The sequence below is a fragment of the Carcharhinus amblyrhynchos genome, chromosome 3, assembly GCF_965287045.1.
Source record: "Carcharhinus amblyrhynchos chromosome 3, sCarAmb.v2.hapA, whole genome shotgun sequence".
Taxonomy (NCBI): domain Eukaryota; kingdom Metazoa; phylum Chordata; class Chondrichthyes; order Carcharhiniformes; family Carcharhinidae; genus Carcharhinus; species Carcharhinus amblyrhynchos.
This window is the reverse complement of record NC_137326.1, coordinates 98,537,275-98,559,857: the sequence shown is the minus strand read 5'-3', so window position 1 is coordinate 98,559,857 and position 22,583 is coordinate 98,537,275. Positions and strand designations below refer to the sequence as shown.

Sequence of the window (22,583 nt, the reverse complement as noted above, 5' to 3'; positions counted from 1 at the left end):
CTTTTGGGTGAAGATGGACATGAAGTGTTCATTCAATCCTGTACTAATGTCCTCTGACTCCACCCACAGATTTTCCCCTTCATCCCTAATAGACTCTACTCTTTCCCTGGTTATCCCCTTCCCATCAATATACCTATTGAATATCTTGGGATTTTCCCTACTTTTACCAGCCAGAGCTTTCTCATGTCCCATCTTTACTTTCCTAATGGCTATCTTAAGCTCCATCCTGCAGTTTCTGTGCCTCACAAATGCCTCCACTGATTTGCTCCCTTTGTACTTATTAAAAGCCTTTCTTTCCATTTTCATTGTATTTTAAATATCTCTGCCCATCCATGGTTCTCTGGTCTTGTTATTCCTACCTATCACCCTAGAAGAACGTGCTTGGCTTGCACCCTCCCCATTTCATTTTTGGATGGCCCCCCACTGCTCTTCTGTAAATTTTCCCATCAGTAGCTGTTCCTAGTCTACCTTGACCAGATCCTGTCTTATTTTAGTAAAATCTGCTCTCCCCCAATCAAAACTTTTTTTGCAGCTTGTGTATTTCCTTGTCCATAACAAGCTGAGAAAGTACCATGTTGTGATCGCGATCACTAGAATGCTCCCCTACCACCACCTCAACCACCTGTCCGGAACCAGGTCCAGCACTGCTCCCTCCCTTGTTGGGTCTTCCACGTATTAATTTAACAAGTCCTCCTGTACTCATTTCAAGAAAGCTACTCCATCTGAGCCCTTAACACTATGAAGATCCCAGTTAATGTTGGGAAAGTTGAAAGAGTATTTGAAAGAGTGGTTATTGTTTTTGCATACCTCCACAAACTGAGCACATACTTGCTCCCCAATATCCCACCAACTATTAGAGGCTTTAATAAACACCTGACAATGCAGCTGTCCTTTTTTTATTCCTATGCTCTACCCTTAAATCTTCATTTGATGCCTCCTCCAGTATATCATCTCTCTTTATTGCAGTAACTGACTCCTTCACTAATAATGCAATGGCCCCTCCTCTTTTATCTCCCCTGTCTCACCTGAAGATTCTATATCCCAGAATGTTGAGTTGTCAATCATGTCCTTCCTTCAACCATGTCTCTGTGATGACTAGTGTATCATAATTCGGCCCATCGGGTCTGCACTGACCACAATCCCACCCAGGCTCCATCCCCACAACCCAATGCGTTTACCCTAGCTAGTCCCCCTGACACTATGGGCAATTTAGCATGGCCAATCCACCTAACCTGCACATCTTTGGACAATCATTGCCCTCAATTCATCCATTTTATCTGCAATACTCCTGGTGTTAAAATAGAGACCATCCAGCCTGGCCTTATTTGTACCTTAATACAGCTGCACTCCCTCTGACTTGTTTGTTTTGCTATATGATTCCATGCCCTTATTCTGCTAACAGTCTGTGTCCCCTCTGCCTGCCAAATTAGTTTAAACTCCTTCCAGCAGCACTAGCAAAACGTCCCGCAAGAATGTTGGACCTGTTCTGATTCAGGTGTAGACCGTTCCATTAATAATAGGTCCCACTTTCTCCAGGAATCTAAAACCTTCCCTCCTGCACCAGCTGTTAAATCACACGTTCATCTGCACTCTCCTCCTATTTCTGTGCTTGCTAGCTCGTGGCACTGGGAGTAATCCCAAGATTACAACCCGAGAGGTCTTGCTTTTTATTCTACTGCCTAACTCCCTGAATCCTTGATGCAAGACGTCATTCCTCTTTCTATCTATGTTATTGGTACCAACCTGTACCATGGCCTCTGCTTTATGATCCTCACCCTTCAGAATGCCCTGCAGCTGTCCAGTGACATCCCAGACCCTAGCACCAGAGAGCCAACATACCATCCTGGAGTCACACTGATGGGCACAGTAGCATCCCTCTGTCTCTCTATTATTATTGCCTTGCCTCTCTTCCTCCACCGACCCCCACCCCCCAACCCCACCCAATCCTGTACAGACAGGCTGCTTGTGGTACCAGAATCTTGGCTCAGTCTGTACTCCCTGGAGGAATCAGCGCCCTCATCAGCCTCCAAAATGGAATACTGATTTGCAAGTGAAACCCCAGAGGGCTCCTGAACTATCTGTCTGCATCATTTGGATACTAATACATTTTTTAAAATCTAAATCACGCTGTAGATAAGGTGGCCTATGTTTCAAACCAAATTGGATGCATTTGGTCGCAGTAATAATAAATAAAACTTGCTTGCTATTGACTTTTTTTTAAGTTAATTTATTAGTGCCACAAGAAGGCTTCCATTAAGCCTGCAATGAAGTTACTGTGAAAATCCCCTAATCATCTCACACTGGCGCCTGTTTGGGTACACTGAGGGAGAATTTAGCATGGCCAATGCACCTAACCAGCATGTCCTTCAGACTGTGAGAAGAAATCTGAGAACCCAGAGGAAGCCCACTCAGACATGGGGAGAATGTGCAGACTCCGCACAGACAGTGACCCAAGGCTGGAATTGAACCCGGATCCCTGGCACTGTGAGGCAGCAGTGCCAATCACTGTGCCACTGTGCCTCCAATGTTAGAGACTGATTGCTTAGCTATCAACTTCAAGTCCATACAGTAATTGAATTGATTTAATCCTTGCATGCTGCTCATCAGGTATACGATTAGCATTAGTTTAAAGTGATTCATGTTAATAATGGTATTTGTTTTGCATAAACAAAATCTTTTATACTCTTTCCTCTTTTAGCCACCAAATTTTACAGGATTTGTGCCGGTTAATAGGAAGCGCTTTATTGACAATATGTTCACAGCTCTTGGATGTGGCTTGGAAGAGGAGTATGGAGACTTGTTTGACAGAATTGATGTAGCACGGGATGGCTTTGTTGACTGGGACAAAGTGACAACATTCATGCTGTTAGAACTTTACGAAAAAGATGAGCGGGCAAACTTGTCACTTGTTCCTCAGTGGAAAGAGATTAAATTTCTTCAGTCACTTCATAAGGAACCCATTCAAAGTATAGTCTACCTGAAGAATTCACATCGCTACCTGTCTTTGAGCAAGGAAGGTCGGTTGAACGTCTGGGGCGAGAATTTAAAGCTGCAGCAAACTTTACGAGTTACCACAGATTCTGTAAGATTGCGGGACCTTTGGGTAACATGTATGATCTCCTTAGCAAATGTAAACAAGGTAGGATTTAACTTCTGAAATACTATGCTATTTATGAATCAGTTCAAGAAAAGAACAACTAAAAGTTCTTTCTGAATATATATGATTAGCAGGATCCAGTTGACTCTAACTTCTTCCAATTTAGGTACCTCTGGTTTAATACTTAGGTATGAAATTTTGCTATTGGGTCGTGATAGTTACCAGCTCTGCAGCCCCGACTCAGGAAACATGCCTTGGATGGACGGATCTTCATTCTTGGTAGGGGTTGAGTGAGGGCACTGGGGGGTAGGGTTTAATGGAATTTAGTCTCCCCATCCTTGGAAACAGTTTGGAGGCAGCAGAGGGGTTTTGCTGAGTGTGGAAGCAGACAGGCTCTGACACTGTGAAGAAAATAATAAAACAAAAGTCTGCCCCCTCCCCCCCACCCAGTCTTCACCCATCATAACCCTTCATTCCCTAACCCCCAGATACACTCTATGTTTAATTTCCTTTAATTCCTCATCAGAACAGACTCCCATGGCAATTGTGGCCTCAGCCTAGAACAAGCATCAATTTCTGTACTATTTTCTGATATACTGATCAAAGTGCCACATTATATTCCTCTGTGAGTATGAACATGGTCCACTATCCTTCCTTATCCTTCTGGACCATCTGCAATGTTTGGCGTGGATTTCAGGCTGAGTATGATTGTTTTGTTTGGTTAAATTTTTGCCTATTTAGTCACAACCAGATTCCTTTCTGCAAGTACTTTTGGAGTTCCCAAACATTCATTCTTTTCCCTCTCCTATATACTGGTCCTTAGTGACAGCATTCAAAAACATCTGTCAAGTTCGACATGAAGGCTAATGACACCCAGCTCTAACTCTCCCTCCCAACTCATTCAATCTTACCGTTGCCTCTGTGATAGTAGCTTGCTTAACTGATATCCAGTCCTCGATGAACCACTATCTTCTCCAATCATTTAAATACTGTGATCACAAGAGCAGGTCAGAGGCTGGGAATTCAGCAGCAAGAAACTAGCCACCTGGCCTGTCCCAACAGTTACAAGTCAGGAGTGAGATGCACAATGGCAGTAGTGTGTGCTACAACTCACCAAGGCTCCTTTGACAGAACCTTCCAAAGCCTTGACCTTTACCACCTAGAAATACAAGGGCTGCAAATACATGGGAACACATCCATCTGTTAGTTCCCCTCCAAGTCACACCCCATCCTGACTCGGAATCACATAACCACTTCTTCATTGTCACTGGGTCAAATCTTGCAACTTCTTAATAGCACTGTGGGTGTACTGAAACCACATGGACCTTTGCAGTATAAGAAGTTGGCTCCTCACTACCTTCCCAGGAATTATTAGCGATAGGCAATAACTTCCGGTCTTGCCAGCAATGCTCACATCCTAAGAAAGAATAAAATAACACATTGGGAGGTCAAAGCAATTGTGTCACTGTCACAGTATTGTTTTCTTGCCTATAATTCAAACCCTCTGGCTGGCCACTTTATGAAACTCAACACACATTTTGCCACCTTGGCATTCTATTTAATGCTAAGCTGAGCTTCTGAGCTCATAACATCTTCATCCCAAAAGCCACCCGACTCCCACCACCACAACATTGACCACCTCCAGCACTGTCTGTGCTCCAGAGTTGACTATTTCAATGTTCCTTTGACTGAGCTCCTATTTTTCTCCCTTCATAAACTTGAGCACATTAAAACTTCTGTTACCCGTATTCTAGCCCACAGCTAATTTCCTGCACCTTTCACTCCAATGCTTGCTGCTCTAGAGTGCTGAATTTCTCCACTGCTTTTTCCTTTTTAAAGACTTTCCCACCTCTGTGACCAATCTTAATCATCCATCCTAATGTCTCCTTTTTTGGCTTTGTGTGAATTTTTGTTTGATCATTCTGCCTGTGAAGTGCCTGGAGCTATTTGCCCATTTTAAATGCAATTGCTGCTGTTAAACTCCCCAGGACATAGCTGAAAATTACGGTATTGATTTGCCTCTGGTGAAATTGAAGATATGTAAGTCAGGGCTTAGTGGACTGCAAAATCATGACATTTTATAAAATAGAAGCAGGCTGCACAACCTTTTTTGAAAGAGTTATTAACCTTAATACATTCTGTAGATCTTTCCCAACACACTTAGACATGTTTTCAACTTTCATTAAAGCTAGAAACTATGATGGAAATTGCTGTTTCTGTTATTGCATTCCATGTCCTAATTTCCACCAAGAAAAATTGGTAAATTTACTTGTCTGAAAAAAATTCTACTTTTGTGTTTTTGTAATGACCTCAAATGTCTTCATCAATTTACTGACTCAGTGAAAGTAGTCTATCCAATTTACTTTATCAAAACTTTTCAAAACTTTGAATACGTTTATCAGATATTCTCTTAAATGTCTGAAAAAAGGTTATCATCCTCCCATGTGACCAAAGCTTTTCATCTCTTGTGTCATTCTAGTGACTTTGCATCTTGTGTTGCCTTGCCATCTTCTGTAACAACTTCAAAAACTTGATACAATATTCTAACTGCAATTTAACTAATTTAGTGCTAATTAGGGTTTAGCACTACCTGCTTTATTTTCAAATATAATAACCTTTTTAAAAAGCTTAGTATGCACTTGCTTAAATATTTCCAACAACTTGCCTCCCACTTTTAAATATTTCTGCATCTGTTCCCTAAGTACTCCCTTGAGCCTTGGACAATGATTCACAATTTGAGGAGATATTTAGTTCAGCTTTAAAATTATGCATATTGAGAGGACTAATACCACAGCTATCAGATATATTGCCATTTTAACAACAGCAGAAAGAAACTGATATACTTTGGGTGGAACTTTACGAGAATGATTCCAAGTGTCCGGCTAGCGTGAAAATGGGAGAGTTTCTCGTCTGTTTTTTGGACGGGTTTTCATGCTCAATCTTATAAATTTAGACATAGAAAATGTGGTTTAGACCATTTCTAGGTGCTGTAAGCAGTGAGCTGAGCTTAATTTGCCACAGTAAGAAGTCTTACAACACCAGGTTAAAGCACAACAGGTTTATTTGGTTGCAAAAGCCACTAGCTTTTGTCAGGCGAGTGGGATTTCAGTTCACAAACAGGGTTTATTTGCTACAAATAAACCTATTGGACTTTAACCTGGTGTTGTGAGATTTCTTACTGTGTTTACCCTAGCCCAACGCCAGCATCTCCACATCTTAATTTGCCAGCCAGCCTGTAGAGGGAGCTATTGCACGTGCACAGATCTCTGATGCTGCGCACGCGCAATTACAACAGCAGGGGTCTGACAGAGATGGCCCTATGTTATCATTGCATCACGCCTGTTTTTGGGCACAAAAACATGGTGAAGTCGGGTGTGAGGTCATTAACGCGATCCACGCCCACATCTGCGCAGATGGCCACTTTACTGAGATCCGGGAATGGCTGTGACCCGATTCGTACCCGAAACGGGCGCAACGGCTATTTAAATGCATTTGTGTGTATTTAAATTGAATTAATGAACTGCCCGTCCAACTTTATCAGCGTTTTCCCCTTTACCACCACGTTCACTGATCCGGAATTGTGCCGAAATGAACTTGCTGAATAAAAGTTTGAATCGGGTGCTCCGAGGTGAGTTCTGAGCTTCCAACAGCCCTCTGACTCTGATTGGGGGTGGTGGGGGGAGGGGGCGGGATGGTGGTCAGGTGGGCCAGATCATTCTCTGATGAGGGAGTGGGGAGGGAGGAAAAGGCGGGTCGGATCTTTCTCTGGGTGGGGGGGCTCCTGTAAAATCACGAGAGTTGAGAGATCCGGCGCGGTCCTGATTTCTCAGCTCTCGTGATTTTACCGGTTCATTCAGCCCATCGATGGGCAGAGTGAGCTGGTAAAATCCGATCGCAATGCAGAATGGCAGTGGGCCTCCCCTCCCTCTGTGATCAGCCACGCGTTCAGGCCCCACACCCCTCTGGCCCTGTCCCCTCGGTCCCTGCCCCCATAAGCCCCGCCTATAATCCCACCCCTATAGCCCCACCCCTTCAGGCTCATCTCATAGGCTCCCGCCCCCCCCATAGGCTTAGCCCCCTGCTACATCCAAGGTTCCACCGGCGAGGCCAACACAATTGTTCCCCAATCATGGGGAGCAGACGCTTTAGTCGACAGAGAGGACCTTTCCTGGTGAAGCCATAAACGCAAGCAAGCCCAGACGATTCAGGGCTGGATTCGCTAAACAGATGTAAGTTAGCATTTAAATAAGTTTGAATAAATCATTTAGCCTCTCATCCATTTCCAGCGAGAGGCTGACCGCACTGGAAATCCAGTTCCTGTAAAATCACGAGAGTTGAGAGATCGGGCGTGGTCCTGATTTCTCAGCCCTCGTGCGATTTTACCAGTTCATTCCGCCCATCGATGGGTGGAGTGAGCTGGTAAAATTCTGGTCTTAGATTGCTATTATATTCATTGTATTTGAATGTATGAAATTAACAACAGGGATCATTGAGAAGTATACTCAGTATACCTAATCTTATAATCAAAATTCACACACTTGGTATATGGTTGCTATTTTGTGGAATAATAAAATGCATTTCTCTATACTGAAAAGACAGCATCATTTATTGAGTATATTGCATGGACCATTGGGTGTTTCTAAATTAAGCAATATATTTTCGATAAAGTCAGTGTCAGAATCAGCTGTCTCTGTTGATCATACTTTTGGCTCTTGGTCAGATATCTGCGCTATCAAGCCTCTAGAATTTGAGTAGATAATTTCAGCTAGCAATTTAGTATAATACTGATGGAGTGCTTTCAGATCTGATGTTAAATCTAATTTCTCATCTATTTATGTATAACAATGTAATAGGGTGGTATGGTGGCACAGTGGTTGGCATTGCTGCCTCACAGTACATGTGACCCGAGTTTAATTCTGGCCCTGGGTGACTGTGTGGTTTGCACCTTCTCCCCATATCAGCATGTGTTTCCTCTGGGTGTCGCGGTTTCCTCCCACAGTCCAATGATGTGCAGGTTAGGTGGTTTGGCCATGTTAAATTGCCCCTTAGTGTCCAAAGATGTGTCGATTAGATGGATTAGCCATGGTAAATGTGCATGGTTTTGGGGATATGGCCCGGGGAGGGTCTGGGTGAGATGCTCCTTTGGAGAGTTGGTGTAGACTCAATGGGCCAGATGGCCTCTTTCTGCACTATACAGATTCTATCATTCTAAAGTTGCCTTGGCCCTGTTCACAAAAGAGATGCAAGATTTCCTGGGGTTCCATTTCATGGGACCCACCCCACCCTGCATGACTAGAAAGTCATACCCAGCCCATCACTTAAAAAACCAGCAGCCCCATCGTCATTTTACTTTCAGGGGGACCCCCACATCTAAAAGGAGAGAGCCTCTGGCCAGTCTGATCCTTAGCCCCAGCAGTACCAGGATTAGATCCAATCCCTGAGGAAAAGTTAATGGAGGGTAGGCTTCAGGCAAGTCTGAGCTGTCAGCAAGGCTTGGTTAACAGACGTTCGGACTATGGTGGGGTGAGCGAAGTGGGGGTCGGTGAGGGAGGTGAGCGACTAAGGGGCAGGGCTAAAAGGGGGTTTGATCTTGGAGCGGGAGGAGTTGCCTCCAATGGACACTGGAGACTTAAAGGGGGTTCCTCCCATTGTCTGATACCAATGAGCTTTGCTACACCATCCACTTGGCATGAGCCACAGATAAAATAGTGACAGGAGTGGGATAAAGCATTGACTGGCCATTGACTGGGTCTCAATAGGCCCAAGGGCATGATGGTTATCCAGTGCCTCCACCACTCCCCATAATACAGGAAATAGGTCGGGAGACAAGCAAGAAGGCTGTGGACAGGTCACATGCTGTAAGTTAGGAGCACGCTTGCCTTTAAACACACCAGTGGAGGTGGGGTGTGTAAAATCCAGCCCCTAAATTCCTGGTCAGCATTCATCTCATTTCCTTTGCTGTTTGTGGGTCTTAGCTGTGTGCAATTGCCTGCTAAGTTTGCTTAAGGAATAACAATAACTTCAAAATTACATTCATTTGAAGTTCCAATTGTAATTATTATTCTTTAACAGGATGCAGTTGTCGCTGGCTCGGTCAGCATTGTTGTTGCCCATTCCTAATTGCTCTAAAGAATCATAGAATCCCTACAGTGCAGAAGGAGACTATTCGGCCCATCGGGTCTTCACCGACCACAATCCCATCAAGGTCCTAATCCCATAATCCCACATGTTTACCTTGCTACTCCCAAGACACTACAGTCAATTTAGCATGGCCAATCAATCTAACCCGCACATCTTTGGACCATGGGAGGAAACCAGAGCACCCGGAGGAAACCTATACAGGCAGTGATCCCGAGCCAGAATTGAACCTGGATTCCTGGTGCTGTGAGGCAGCAGTGCTAACCACTGTGCCACCGTACCATCCCAAAGGGGGTGGTGCACCGCTACAATCCTTGATTATTCAATGATATTTGCTAAATTTTGAAACTCTTGTTATATGCTATAAGTGAAAGGAATTTTCTATGTTTTTTTTAAGATAGCAGCTGCATTTACCAGTAAGGAGATTTGCTTTTATGACCTTAATTCCAAAGAAGAATTTTCCTGTCAGTATAAACTTTATGGCATATGCAACACTCCGATTTGTATGCATTATTGGTACAACCCAGAAGATGGAAATGAAGCAGTTCTCACCTTTGGTGATGTTTGTGGGGAGGTAATTGCGTTAATCAAAAATCATTCAGGATTTAGATTATTTTAATTGTAAAGATCACTGAATTTAATTTACCATTACTATTGAATATTGTGTGAACATTTCCACCTTAATTTTTGTTTGTGATTGGTTCTTAATGGGACCCAGTTTACTTCCAATTGAATTTCATTTAATGAAAATAAATATTTCTACATAAGTCAAACAAACACAAAAATCAGTGGGAGTTCCACTAAAGTAATGTTACATTTCAGCCTGTTCCCACACTAGCTCATATTAAATTCCTATCTTTATTTTTATATAACCCTTAGCTATAATTGTTTTAAGTTTTCTGTTGAATATTAGTTTTTGTTTCTTTAGCACTAAGTGACCGTTCCTTCCTGCCCAGCTTTTCTTCAGTTCCCACTTTTTCACCTTTTCAATAGATATGCAATTTTTATTTGTTTCACCAAGGTGGAGAAATTTTAGTACATTGCTAATTTCACTTCAAAAAAATTGAGGAAAAACTAGATGTTGCCATATGTTGTCATATGTTGTCATACTATCTTGATAAGAAACAGCCTTAATGAATCTGGATGGTCTTCTGGACTACTCATTTTATAACCGTGGTAAACAACAGCTATCTAAGACTACAGATTTTACCTGCATTTTTATACTGTTGTGCAAAGTTGCCATATTTGTGACTCAGTGCTGAATGATATAAAACCAGCAGAACATCTTAGTGTTGCCAGCCTGCACCAATTCCCAGGTAATATCAATGGTAAGGCAGTACCTGTGGTGTAAAGCAGCCATTCGAGTGTGGTGATGAGGGGATTTTCACAATAACTTAATTGCAATGTTAATGTAAGTCTACTTGTGACAAATAAATAAACTTGGCTTGACTTAGTCTTTTTGCCATTACAATATAATTCCCTTAACTCTCCTGCCATTATCCTTTCTCAAGTTAATTCTCTCCTATTTGTGTTCAACAACTTATTGCCTAAATGATATTCAACTATTAACAAGCCATACAAAACTTTTAATGTGCAAATCCCTGTTTAGTTATTTTTGACTCCATACCAATGAAAATGTGTGGTGTAACTCCAGAAAAAAATATCAAAATAAAATCTAGGCTTATGCAACTACCTCGAGTAGTTTGTTAGTTCACTGTTTGTTAGCCTTGTATCACTTGTCACTAAACAATTGGTGCAAAGCAAATTTTACAGAATCTTTAGAATGTCCAAATAATCACGAGAGAATTTTAATGTTTCAATTGTCTTCTTTTGTGTGTTATTTAAGAGTTGGTTGTCGTCTCATCTTTGTTAATGTTAGAAAGTAGCCAGCCTTTAGGTACCAGGGAACAGAACTCTGTGTGAGTACTTCCATGTATGCACAGAGCTCTATTTTACTTGGCTACAAATTGATGTAAAGTATGATGTATATAAACTAGGCCTGCTGTCCAGCATTATTTTTGGAAAGAACCCTTCTTCAATCATTGCATTACAAATGTCCAAATGCTTTACATGCACAGAAGGAATACCTAACTTAATGCATTTGTGAAAAAATCTAAATAAACTATCAGCAATTAATTGGGGAGTGATGACCTCGTGTTATTATTGACTGACTATTATACCAGAAACTCAGCTGATGTTCTGGGGATCCATGTTCAAATCCCACCATAGCAGATGATGGAATTTGAATTCAATAAAAAATATCTGGAATTAAGAATCTGCTGATGACCATGAAACCATTGTTGGTTGTTGGAAAAACCCATCTGGTTCACTGATGTCCTTTAGAGAAAGAAATCTCTTACCTGGTGTACATGAGCACAGCAATATGGCTGACTGTCAACTGCCTTCTGATCAAGGGTAGCTGGATAGGAATGAGTAATAAATGCTGGGCAGCAAGCGATGCCCATATCTCATGAATAAATAAAAAAAGGTTGTGAAAATTTTCATCCTAAGTGAAATAAAATGAATTTATTTATCATGATGTATTTAATTTATCAGTGTGAGGATATATGAGAATCTTCTACATTTGTTAATTTTGTTCACTGAGCTTTATTAAAAGTTCAGGGGGTTTTCTACCAAACCATTGTGTCATTGAACCTTCACTGTCACCTCTCCAATGATTGCTGTCTTCTCCATACCAAATACTGCAGCTTTTACCAATGTGTTTTGAGAAATTTATTGAGCAGTTTTTGTTCTTGCAGGTCAATGCTATTTGCTTCACTTCAGCTTTAATTTCACTCTTTGAAAGACCAACCAGTTCAACAGATGAGCAAGAGATAACTGTAGCTATCACCTGGCAAGAGCTGGTTAAAGGAAATCACAAGTGCTGCTTCACTTTACAACACAAAGGACACAATAGAGAATGGGTCAAACAAGGTACATCAAGGCAGAGTTTCAGCTTTGACGATCCAGGCTAAAATTTGCTAGTTTTCCAGACTAGATTTGGTTCATACTCTTGCTAAAAATATTTGTGTCATCGCAAACATAAAATCTTGTGTGAACTAGCATAGTCAAGCAGCTTTTACAAACATAATTATTCATTCTTCTACTTTGACTGAAAAATATTCCCTAATTAATTGAAATGCTGTAATCTGGTGCAGTTTTATTAATACAGTAGAAAATGGATTTATCACAAAAAAACATTTTTAGTAAAAGTGTCATCTACCAGTTGTGACTAATCTTAATTTTAAGTAACTGAAAATGATTTTTAAAAATATACAGAACCATTTACTAATTGATTTCTACACTGGTCAGTTTCTTAGTAAATTTAATATTTTTTAAATATCTAAAACCTTTAAAAAGTTATTAAACTTTAAAAACTTACTAGTACCCTTGTACGTAGAGAAGAAACAGTTTAATTTTAAAATAAAACAAAGGATATAATTCTAAAAGGGGTGTTGGATCAGAGAGAGCTAGATATACAGCTGCAAAAAACATTGAAAGTGGCAGGATGTGGTGAGAAAATGGGTAAATGGCATTCTGAGCTTTTTCAATAGGGACCTAGAGCACAGAAGCAAGAAGGTTATATTAAAGCTGAATAAAACACTGCTTTGACCTCATTTGGAGTGTTGCATTCAGTTCTAGGCATTACATTTCAGGAAGAATGTGAAGGCATGAGTGAAGGTGCAGAAAAGATTCACAAGAATGATTCAAGGGATGAGGAACTTCAGTTACGTAGAAAGATGGAGAAGTTGGACCTGTTTCTGTTGGAGAAATGAAAGATTGGGAAGAGATTTGATAGAGCCATTCAAAATCCATAGGGGTCTGGGCAGAGTAGATAGAGAAACTGTTCCCATTGATGGCTGGATCAAGAACCATGGGGTACAAGTTTAATTGTAATTGGCATAAGAAACAAAGAAGATATGAGGAAAGTGGTTAGAATTTGGAATTCTAAAAAATTCATTCACCTCATTTGATTAGTATTGTTGGTTCGATATTCTGATGGGTGGAACCCCTATTCCAGCACCACCCCTCCCTCCCCGAAACACCCCACCTCCCAGAAGCTCTGAAAATCCCAGAGCATCGTAAAAATTGACCTCCCTTTGATCCATCTTCACATCTAGTGAATGGATTTTCCCAGGGGAAAATTGTCCCCTGTTGCTTATATGAGAACAAGAAAACATCTATTATTAACATTATTATTTTGGAGAAATGCAGTAACTGTTACGCAATAATCATCTTGTACTATCCAACTCTAAGATGTGGATTCTCTTTTCTGTTAATGGATAAGAAATTAAACCTCCATTGCTTTCTTCCTCCAGTGAGTTACTGTTCTAATTTGGAGGTTTTCATTTCCTGTGCCACAACTAACTTGAATACAATAGTCTTGGGCTGGAAAGGAAAAGGAACATCCCCCATGAAAACCACTTCTTTCCATGTTACTGAAGGTGTTAACGCATTTGATTATCATCCTGGACTCAACTTAATTGGTAAGTGAACTCAAGTACTTTTGTCCTCAAAACTGTCCGTACATAAATAAAGTTAAAGTTTATTTACTAGTCATAAATTAGGCTTACATTAACTTTGCAATGAAGTTACTGTGAAATTCCCCTAGTAGCCACACTCTGGCCAGTGCCTGTTCGTGTCAATGCACCTAACCAGCACATTCTTAAGACTGTTGGAGGAAACCAGAGCACCCAGAGGAAACCCATGCAGACATGGGGGGAACGTGCATACTCCACACAGATAGTGACCCAAGCTGGGAATCGAACCCAGGTCTCTGGCACTGTGAGGCAGCAGTACTAATCACTGTACCACCACATCGCCTCCATGCCACATATAATGTGTGTTGTTCTGATACAATGCTTATGAGCAGTTGGGCTAACATAAATTCACATTTGACTCACTTGAGAGATTATACTTCTGGCCTGTCTCTTATTTAACAGTCTCCTGAATGATTAAAAGAACAAAGTAGGACACTGACATCCTGCCCTGAGGCTGCTTTGAAGAAATGCCACATTGAGGTAGTAACTCATGGGCTGTCTGAACAGGAAAATAAAACTTCTAATTATCCCGTCATTGCTGTCAAACATCTTGCAATGTCCCATTTTGGAGCAATATTGGGGAGTTCTGGAAACAATGTGGTCTGTTATTCTCTGAAATCTTAAAGTATTCTAAATATTTGTTGGGTGGAGTAGTTTTATATTAAGTTTCATTAGAAGTTTTAATAATCTCATCAGTTCTGTTGGGTCTTTCGACAGTCAATTTTACATTTGAAAGCATTCCACCAGCTGAGCCTCCTCCATGCTGACTCATCAAACTGTGTCCAAAAATGTGTAGTTAGAGGGATTAGCAGGCTAAATACAAGGGATTACAGGGGGTGGGCCTAAGTAAGATGCTCTGTTGGAGGGTTGTTGAAGACTCAGTGGGCTGAATGGCCTCCTTCTGCACTGTGGGACATCTGTCATTCTATGATCTCTGTCCAAATATGCTCTTGAGAGATAGGGCTTTAGCTGTAATGTCCCCACTTGTTGGTACCACGTTTATGTGGTGAATGGCTATTTGGTTACGGGTTTTGAAGCTGCAGAATTGAGATATTGGGACAAATTTTCCTGTTCTGCTCGCTGTGGAAAGGGGCGGATCATGAAAAAATCTGTTGATCTTGGGCGGGATTTTCTGGTTTCATGGCGAGTGCAGCCGGAAAGTCCTGCCAGTTGTCTTTAGATGATGGGAAAACTATGGGTTGAAGTATTCATTTTTAAAGTGCATCTTAATTATTTTAGAAACTGGAATGAGATAGGTGTTGAAAAAGTCATGTCCAGACCTATGTTTTAATTTATGTATAATGAGATGTAGTATCATTACCACGTGTGACAGTGATATTGTCCTTTAAATTTGCACTGATATCTTTGACAAGCCAATATTAACAAGCAATAATTGGATTTATTCTGCAGCATTATAGACAGTAGTTCATATGATCAGTACGTTTTTTTCCAAAAGCTTCTGCAGCTTTAGATCATAAGGTCTACTTATGGAACCCTTACATGACTAAACCCACTGGAGTTTTACGAGGTCATCTAGCTGGCGTAATAGCAGTTCAGTTTAACATTTCACGAAGACAACTCTTCAGCTTTTCAAAGGACAAGGTGAGACTTATTTGCTTTTATTTTAACTTGTATAATTATTAAATATGAAGAATTATATGGGGCCTGATACTCCCAAAAAAAGTTCCAGGTACTAAATCCACGGGAAAACTGGTGTAATTCACAACTATTTTCTCAGTGGGAGTTCAGACTCGTAACTCCCACACTCTGTGCACTGCAGAGATCACAATTGTAAACATCATTAAAATCTCAGGGGGGCGGGGCCTGTTTGCACCAACATCTGACAATTCCAGGCCTGTGTACCTGCACAGTGTCAGACTGCAGTTTGCTGGCCGGTTCAATCGCTGGCCAGCCTGGGACCCTCACACTGCTGCCGCTTGCGATACTCCCATGGCTTGATCACGGCCTAACCGTGGCGTGCACAAGCTTTCCCAGGCCAGCGCGATTTCGCACCCCCCCCCCCCATCCAGGAGCACTACAATATCCAGTCCCCCCCTCATGGGAGACAGATCCCCTGGCTGCCAACCCCAATTGCTGGCCTCCCTCTGATCCTATCTGCAGAGTGGCAGTGGGACCCCCCCCCCCCACCCCCATCAATTACCCCTAGGCCCCACCCACAATAGGTCTCACCCCCCCGGACCCATCCTTGGCCCAACCCCTAGGCTCCACCCCCTTGGCACTGCCCAATGTCCGGTGGGCTGTGCCAAGGTGTCCCCTGGGCATGGGCATCTTGCCCTTTAGGCAGTGCCTGGGGGCACAGGCTGGCACTGCCAATGTGCCCACACCCAGGGAACCCCATCCCCCTGCCACCCATCCCCCTGGGGGCCCCCATTGCACCCCCTTCACTCCAGGGAGATCTCCCTAGTTCCTTGAATGTGGGGAGCGATTCTAAACCCTGCCGGAGTGAAATACTCCTGATGGGATGGAAGATGCTATCAGGCCCAGAGAAGTCAGTCCCATGCCCAATATTGACATTTAGATTACATGAAAAATAGATTAAAATCACCCACCTTGTCTTCCCGCCAGTTTCCAGCGCAGTCCCGACTGTGCCTGGTCTCCAGTTATGGGAGATGCACGTGTGTCAGGCACACATGCGGAAATCCCACGAAATGACTGACACATGAACCTCCCAACCCGACGCGCCAAAAAACGCACATGTCGGGATGGGAGAATCAGGCCTATGGTGTCTGTTTCACAGACTTATAGACAAAATCTTCCAAAATTGTCTGTGTTCTAATAGTTTGAAATGTCAAAGTCTATACAGTCTTGAAAGCTGAGCGTAAACCAGAATGGGCAGCGCCAGTTTGTGACAGATGCTTGTGATCACACTTGTTTGTTCAGTGCAAAGATAGGCTAAACATACTCAGTTGTGAATTTTGTGCACCAGTTGGTATAACTGTTTTGAATTCTAGGTTTTACGAATTTGGGACTTGCACCATCAGCTTTGTATCCAGCGGCTTGCTGGGATGTTTCCAAAGTGCCTGGAATTTCAAACAATTCTGTATTTCAATGAACCTCATGGCCAACTGTTCACCACTTTCAACAACCAGCTGACGTTGTTGGAGATGAAGCAAGACACCAGCAAATGTGTGAAGAGTCACGAAAAGCCGGTTACCTGTGTACTTTATAACTCTCTGTTCAAGCAGGTGAGTGAAAGTACGAACAGAACGATATTACTTTTGATAATGCTTCAGAGTCCAATCGTGTAAGGTACTTCGATGCACAAGAGAATATACTTAAATTAGCTCCAAGACCAAACTGTCTTAGTGGCAATCTTTTCTGTGATTACTGACAGTTTTAAACTGGGACAAAGATCAAACACCACATACACAGATCTAGTCACACTCCTGGATCTCCAGTTTTGTTTGCAGAAAGTCAAAAGGGTTCAGTTTTTGGTAAAAAGATAAATCTGACATGGCTTTGGGAATAAATAGCAATGAGTTATACAGGGGCAACTGGCAATCTCAGTCAGGAACCATTGGGATGGTTGATGTTGGAAAAGAAAACTTCATACTGACACAATAAAGAGTAGCCCAAGTTTGAGGTAGAGTAAAAGACACTTTACTCTGTTTTGCCTCATGCTTTACCTAATGGGAAATTGCCTGATACTGAGACTAAATGCATCAAGTGGATAAGTTTTATCTTCCACATAATGACCTCTACTGATAGGTGCAATCATTCACTGAAGTTACCAGAAATAAATATTCAACAATTTAAAAGCATTTGGTGGGGAGATGATGGCCTAGTGGTATTATCGCTAGACTTAATCCAGAAACTCAGCTAATATTCTGGGGACCCGCATTCGAATCCTGCCATGGCAAGTGATGAAATTTGAATTCAATAAAAAATATCTGGAGTTAAGAATCTACTGATGACCATGGAACCAATGTCGATTATCATAAATCACATTTGATTCACTAATGTCCTTTAGGGAAGGAAACCTACCATCCTTATTTGATCCGGTCTGTGAGCCACAGCAATGTGATTAACTCTCAGCTGCCCAAGGGCAATAAATGGTGGCCAGCCAGCAACACCCATGTCCCATGAATAAATAACAAAAAATTATAAAATTTCTATCCAACTTGAAGTTTTCCTATTTATGAGAAGTACATTTCGCCCTTTCAACACTACTTAATTCTTCAAAAAGTTCAATTCTGTGCAAAATTTGAGTACAGCTCCCATATCTGGATGTTTCTCAGATACTTACCTCTCTGCAATCTGGAACGGTATACAGTAATAAAAGCTCACATATCTAGCTGCCACTCACTAGCTCTTATCTCAATATTTCTTTTTTTTCTTAAATAATTGATGATATGATGGTCAATGTTTTTTTAAGGTTTCCTGTCCATAAGTGCAAGATCAAATCTGCCATTTTATGCGCATCTTTACTGTATCAAAATGAAGAATTATTGCACAGCTATCTGCTGTCACTCATGGATTCCCTGGACCTGAAAATTACTCTTCCTTCCTTCCACAATCTTCAGGTTTTTAAAATCTAGTTTGGCATCAATTGATCACAATTTCATGATGCACCTTGTCTTCACTTTTATCCTACTCAACCAAAATGATATCTTGCACTTTGGGCTTTGGACATTCAACTTGACAATTCAACTTGAAAAGGAAATCATAGAATAGCATCCTAGAGTGAAGAAAGAGGTCATTTAGCCCATTGAGTCTGTACCAACCACAATCCCACCCAAGGCTTATCCCCATATCCCTACATATTTACCCACTAATCCCTCTAACCTATGCATCCCGGGACATAAGGGGCAATTTAGAATGGCCAATCAACCTAGCCCGTGCATCTTTGGACTGTGGGACAAAACCCATGCATTCACAGGGAGAATGTGCAAACTGCACACAGACAGTGACCCAAGCCGGGATTCGAACCCATGTCCCTAGAGCTGTGAAGCAACAGTGCTAACAACTGTGCTACCATGCTGCAAATAACATATGTGAAACATTTGCAGGTTATCAGTTCAGACGTTGGATCTGCTGTTATAGTCTGGATGATTGAAACTGGTCAAAAAATAAAGCAATTTACTGGATGTCATGGCAAATGTGAGATTACTACAATGGCACTAGATGCTTCTGAGACCAGACTTTTCACGGCAAGTGTTGATGGAACAGTGAAGGTACGGTTTACAATATATTCACTTCTACATTACTATTCCTGTGCTGTGAGATTATGTTGATTAAGCATATAAAGATGCAATATAACAATGTTCATCCTGTGTGAGGTGGCATGTAATCAAATGATCAAATAGCAGGGCAGTCAATAAAATGATAGGTGCAATAAACAAGCTACCTACTTAATTCTAGGAATAGAGTATAAGTATAGCACATCAGTTTACTGAACTATATCTTCTCTGATTCCATTATGGACACTCTGTCTAAGTCCCAACACTCTTTGCAGGCCCTCCATCCATCATAGCTGATCTGTGCAGTGGAGTTCACTCACTTACTCCATCCTGCATGTAACTTTGCTCCTTCACCCCTCCATCCTCGGCAGACCTTGCAGTCACCTCAGCCCTGTTCTCAAGAGCTGCACAGCTTTCTTCCAACTCTGTCCTCTTTTAAATTTGCTTAAACCATTTCAGCCACCTCTTAATCTCTCTCCTCTTGATTTCTCTACAAAGCACTTTGAGGTGGTGTGCACATTTAAAGGAATTATATGAATGTAAGTTGTCACTTTGTCTTTCAACAAAGACTAAGTGAACTTTAAGTGTTTTTGAAGTGCACTTTTTATCAGGATAATCAGTTGTAATAAAGGGGACAAACTTGAAATATCTGTCCTTCCTCTTTGCAGCTGCTACTTGGGCTGCTGTGTATTTTCATCATTTCCTAGTTTATTTCAAATTTCTATCTTCCCTTTTTATTTTAACTAATTTGTAGGGCAAGTCTCCTTTAAGTCATTCCACTTTAAGCTCATGGATATAATGGAGCCGTTATGCACACTTTGATTGGGATTTCCTTTAAGCATCATTTCCCAACAAACCAAAGCTGATCGCATGACGCAATCAGCACCATTTTGAAATGGCCTCTCCTGCTCACCGCCTACCCTGTTCACCACCTCCCCGCACTTCTACTGAATCTTCCACTCCTACTCACTGGCTATCCTGCTCTTCACCATTCCCATTCCCCCACCCTCCCACTTGCTGCCTCTCCCACTCCCCCACACTCCTACTCACCGCCTATCCTTTTCACCACCTCTCCTACTCATTTCTTATCCCTCTGACCACCTCTCCCATTCCTACTCACTGCTTCTCCCTCTCACCCCCTCTCCTGCTTCCTCACACTCCTGCTCACTGCCTCACCCTCACCCTCCTGCTCACTGCCTCGCCCTCACACTCCTGCTCACTGCCTCACCCTCACACTCCTGCTCACTACCTCGCCCTCACACTCCTGCTCTCTGCCTCCCCCTCGCACTCCCACTCACTGCCTCGCCCATTTCCCCAATCCTCCTGCTCCTTGACCCTCCAGCTCCTCACCATCTCATTTTCTGACCCTCTCACAGGCTGTCCATTCTGCTCCCTGATCTTGCAGTCCCCCGACCCTCCAGCTTCATAATTCCCCCCCCCGACTCTCTGAAACCCCCACTCACTACCCATTCCGTGTCTGTCTACCCCCCATGCCCCGCCTGGCCTTTCCATTTACTGCTCCTGTCACTCCTGTCTCTCTCATAGCCACTCAGTGAAGGTTTGGGAGATGGAAACGGCAAGCAAGGGGGAGCAGAAGCAGTGGGGATAGGGAGGATTGGTGAGCAAGAAAGTTGTGGAATGAGCAAGAAGGCCGATGAGTGAGAGGCTGGCGAGGGGGTGGATCAGGAAACAAGAGGGTCAGCCAGTGGGAGGTGATTAGAAAGATTTGCATGTTTCTTCTATATTTTTAAAATTTATTTTGTTTTAAAAGTTATTTTATTTACAAATCTAGGAATATATTAATTACAGTATTTCAACTTCCAGTGTGTAATGTTGTTTTCTAATGAGAAATGTCCTACAACGCCTGGGACTCGGGTTTGATTCTGGCCTTGGGTCTCTATCTGTGTGCAGTTTGCACATTCTCCCTGTATCTATGATTTCCCACGAGTGCTCCGGTTTCCTGTCACAGCGCAAAAATGTGTGGGTTAGGTTGCTTGGCCGTGCTAAATTACCTCTTAGAGCCGGAGAAATACATGTAGTTACAGGGATAGGGCGTAGATGGGATTGTTGATGGTGTAGGCTCGATGGGCTGAAAGGTCTCCTTCTGCACTGTATGGATGCTGTGATTCTAACAACCACTGATTTGCTTAATATTGTTTCATTTGAAGCTGCACTTATCAGGAACGTGACTATAAAGTGCAGTGAGGAAGTATTGTACTATATTCAATCCAATATGGTTTCAAAAAAGAACATGTGTGTCCTTCTATTTCAAAATTCAGGTTTACCCATATAATCTGAAACATTCAATTCATGAGATTGTAATCCTTGAAGTTGTACCTTGTATTGACAGATTTGGGATTTCAATGGTCATTGCCATCATAAACTGAATGCTGGAAAGGACCAAGCAGCTGATATCTCTCAAATCTTGATATTAAAAAGAAGTATTCTGATACTGGGCTGGGAAAGGTATGTTGTAGTCAACAGCTGAAAATCAGCAAAATACACTTATGTGATCTTCTCTAAACTAACCTAGTTTTCCTGCTCCTTTAAGATTTTTCTTAGAACTTAAAAGATGATTTTGTATTTTCTTGTTAGCTTAAGGCTTGTAGTGAAGTCCATTATTACCAGGTTATGTACGAATCTGGACCATTTTCACCATCTACCATCAGCTTTGTTACCTTCCTCAGAATTCTGAGATTTACAAGACCATTATTTACTTCCAGGACAACATACTCCCTGAACCTAGTTCGCACTGACTGTCAGCTGCAGTTTTACAGACAGAGAAACTTTATCAGTATTCATTTGTGCTAGCCAGTATGAAAGTGCAAATTACAAACTCAGGATATCACCTTTCCAAGTTTCCTTTCTGACTGCAGCCTCTGGTTGGTGTCTGTTGTATGGTCTGGATTGAGAATGTAGGAATAACTTGAGCACTCAATGACAGGGTGTTATGAAGTGTCAAGTGTTATATTGCTGTATCACACTTGGCAGCACCTTTCTTAAATAGGTTAACAAGCAGCTGCTATTCCATTGTCATAAGAGACATCTCTATCTTAGACAGCTTAGAGCTCTTTAATTGGTTAGCTTTGACATTTGTAGATTTGCTCCATCATATTAATATTTATATATTTTTTTCCAGAATAATTACTGTCTTCAGAATGGATACCCTTACAGAATGTTTAGTTCAGCCCTCAGAATGGAAGGGGAAAGCAGAACATCAGAATGACATTCTTTGTGCAGCATTCTTACCACCTCAAACCCTTGTCACAGGTTGGCTATTTCATTCTATTTTATGTGTAGATACAATGTTAACATGATTTTCCCCCTCTGCCAACTCATGGGATTAGACAGACTGTGAAATCAATAACATGAGTTTCTGTTTGAATCAAATCTGGTAAATTAGCATGCATTAAGTCATTTCTTCCTTCATATCTTCAACTGCTAATCTTAATGCAAATGTTCTTTTCTCTTTCAGTGGATATATTGAGTTCAGTTATTTTGTGCTTTTGCACATGTAGATAGGAGCGTGCACAGAATGTGTGGTAAAATAGATTGACCGATTTAACATAGATGATGGAGGTCTTGCCCACCAGTTAGAGAGTGTGT

At 41.8% G+C, this 22,583-nt stretch overlaps 1 protein-coding gene across 2 annotated transcripts in view; it reads left to right on the top strand.

Moving 5' to 3' along the window:
• LOC145341470 (cilia- and flagella-associated protein 337-like) overlaps nt 1-22,583 on the top strand; it is a 65,246-nt gene that overhangs the window by 8,150 nt on the left and 34,513 nt on the right. The window contains exons 3-11 of one of the 2 annotated variants that reach the window (XM_080186435.1): nt 2,699-3,139; nt 9,633-9,809; nt 11,995-12,169; nt 13,555-13,722; nt 15,233-15,378; nt 16,749-16,982; nt 18,807-18,971; nt 21,328-21,443; nt 22,117-22,247. In XM_080186435.1, coding sequence (XP_080042561.1) covers nt 2,699-3,139; nt 9,633-9,809; nt 11,995-12,169; nt 13,555-13,722; nt 15,233-15,378; nt 16,749-16,982; nt 18,807-18,971; nt 21,328-21,443; nt 22,117-22,247 — 1,753 coding nt within the window. Of the gene's footprint in view, nt 1-2,698; nt 3,140-9,632; nt 9,810-11,994; nt 12,170-13,554; nt 13,723-15,232; nt 15,379-16,748; nt 16,983-18,806; nt 18,972-21,327; nt 21,444-22,116; nt 22,248-22,583 lie in introns of those variants that run through there. The other variant, XM_080186436.1, reaches the window with a different exon arrangement.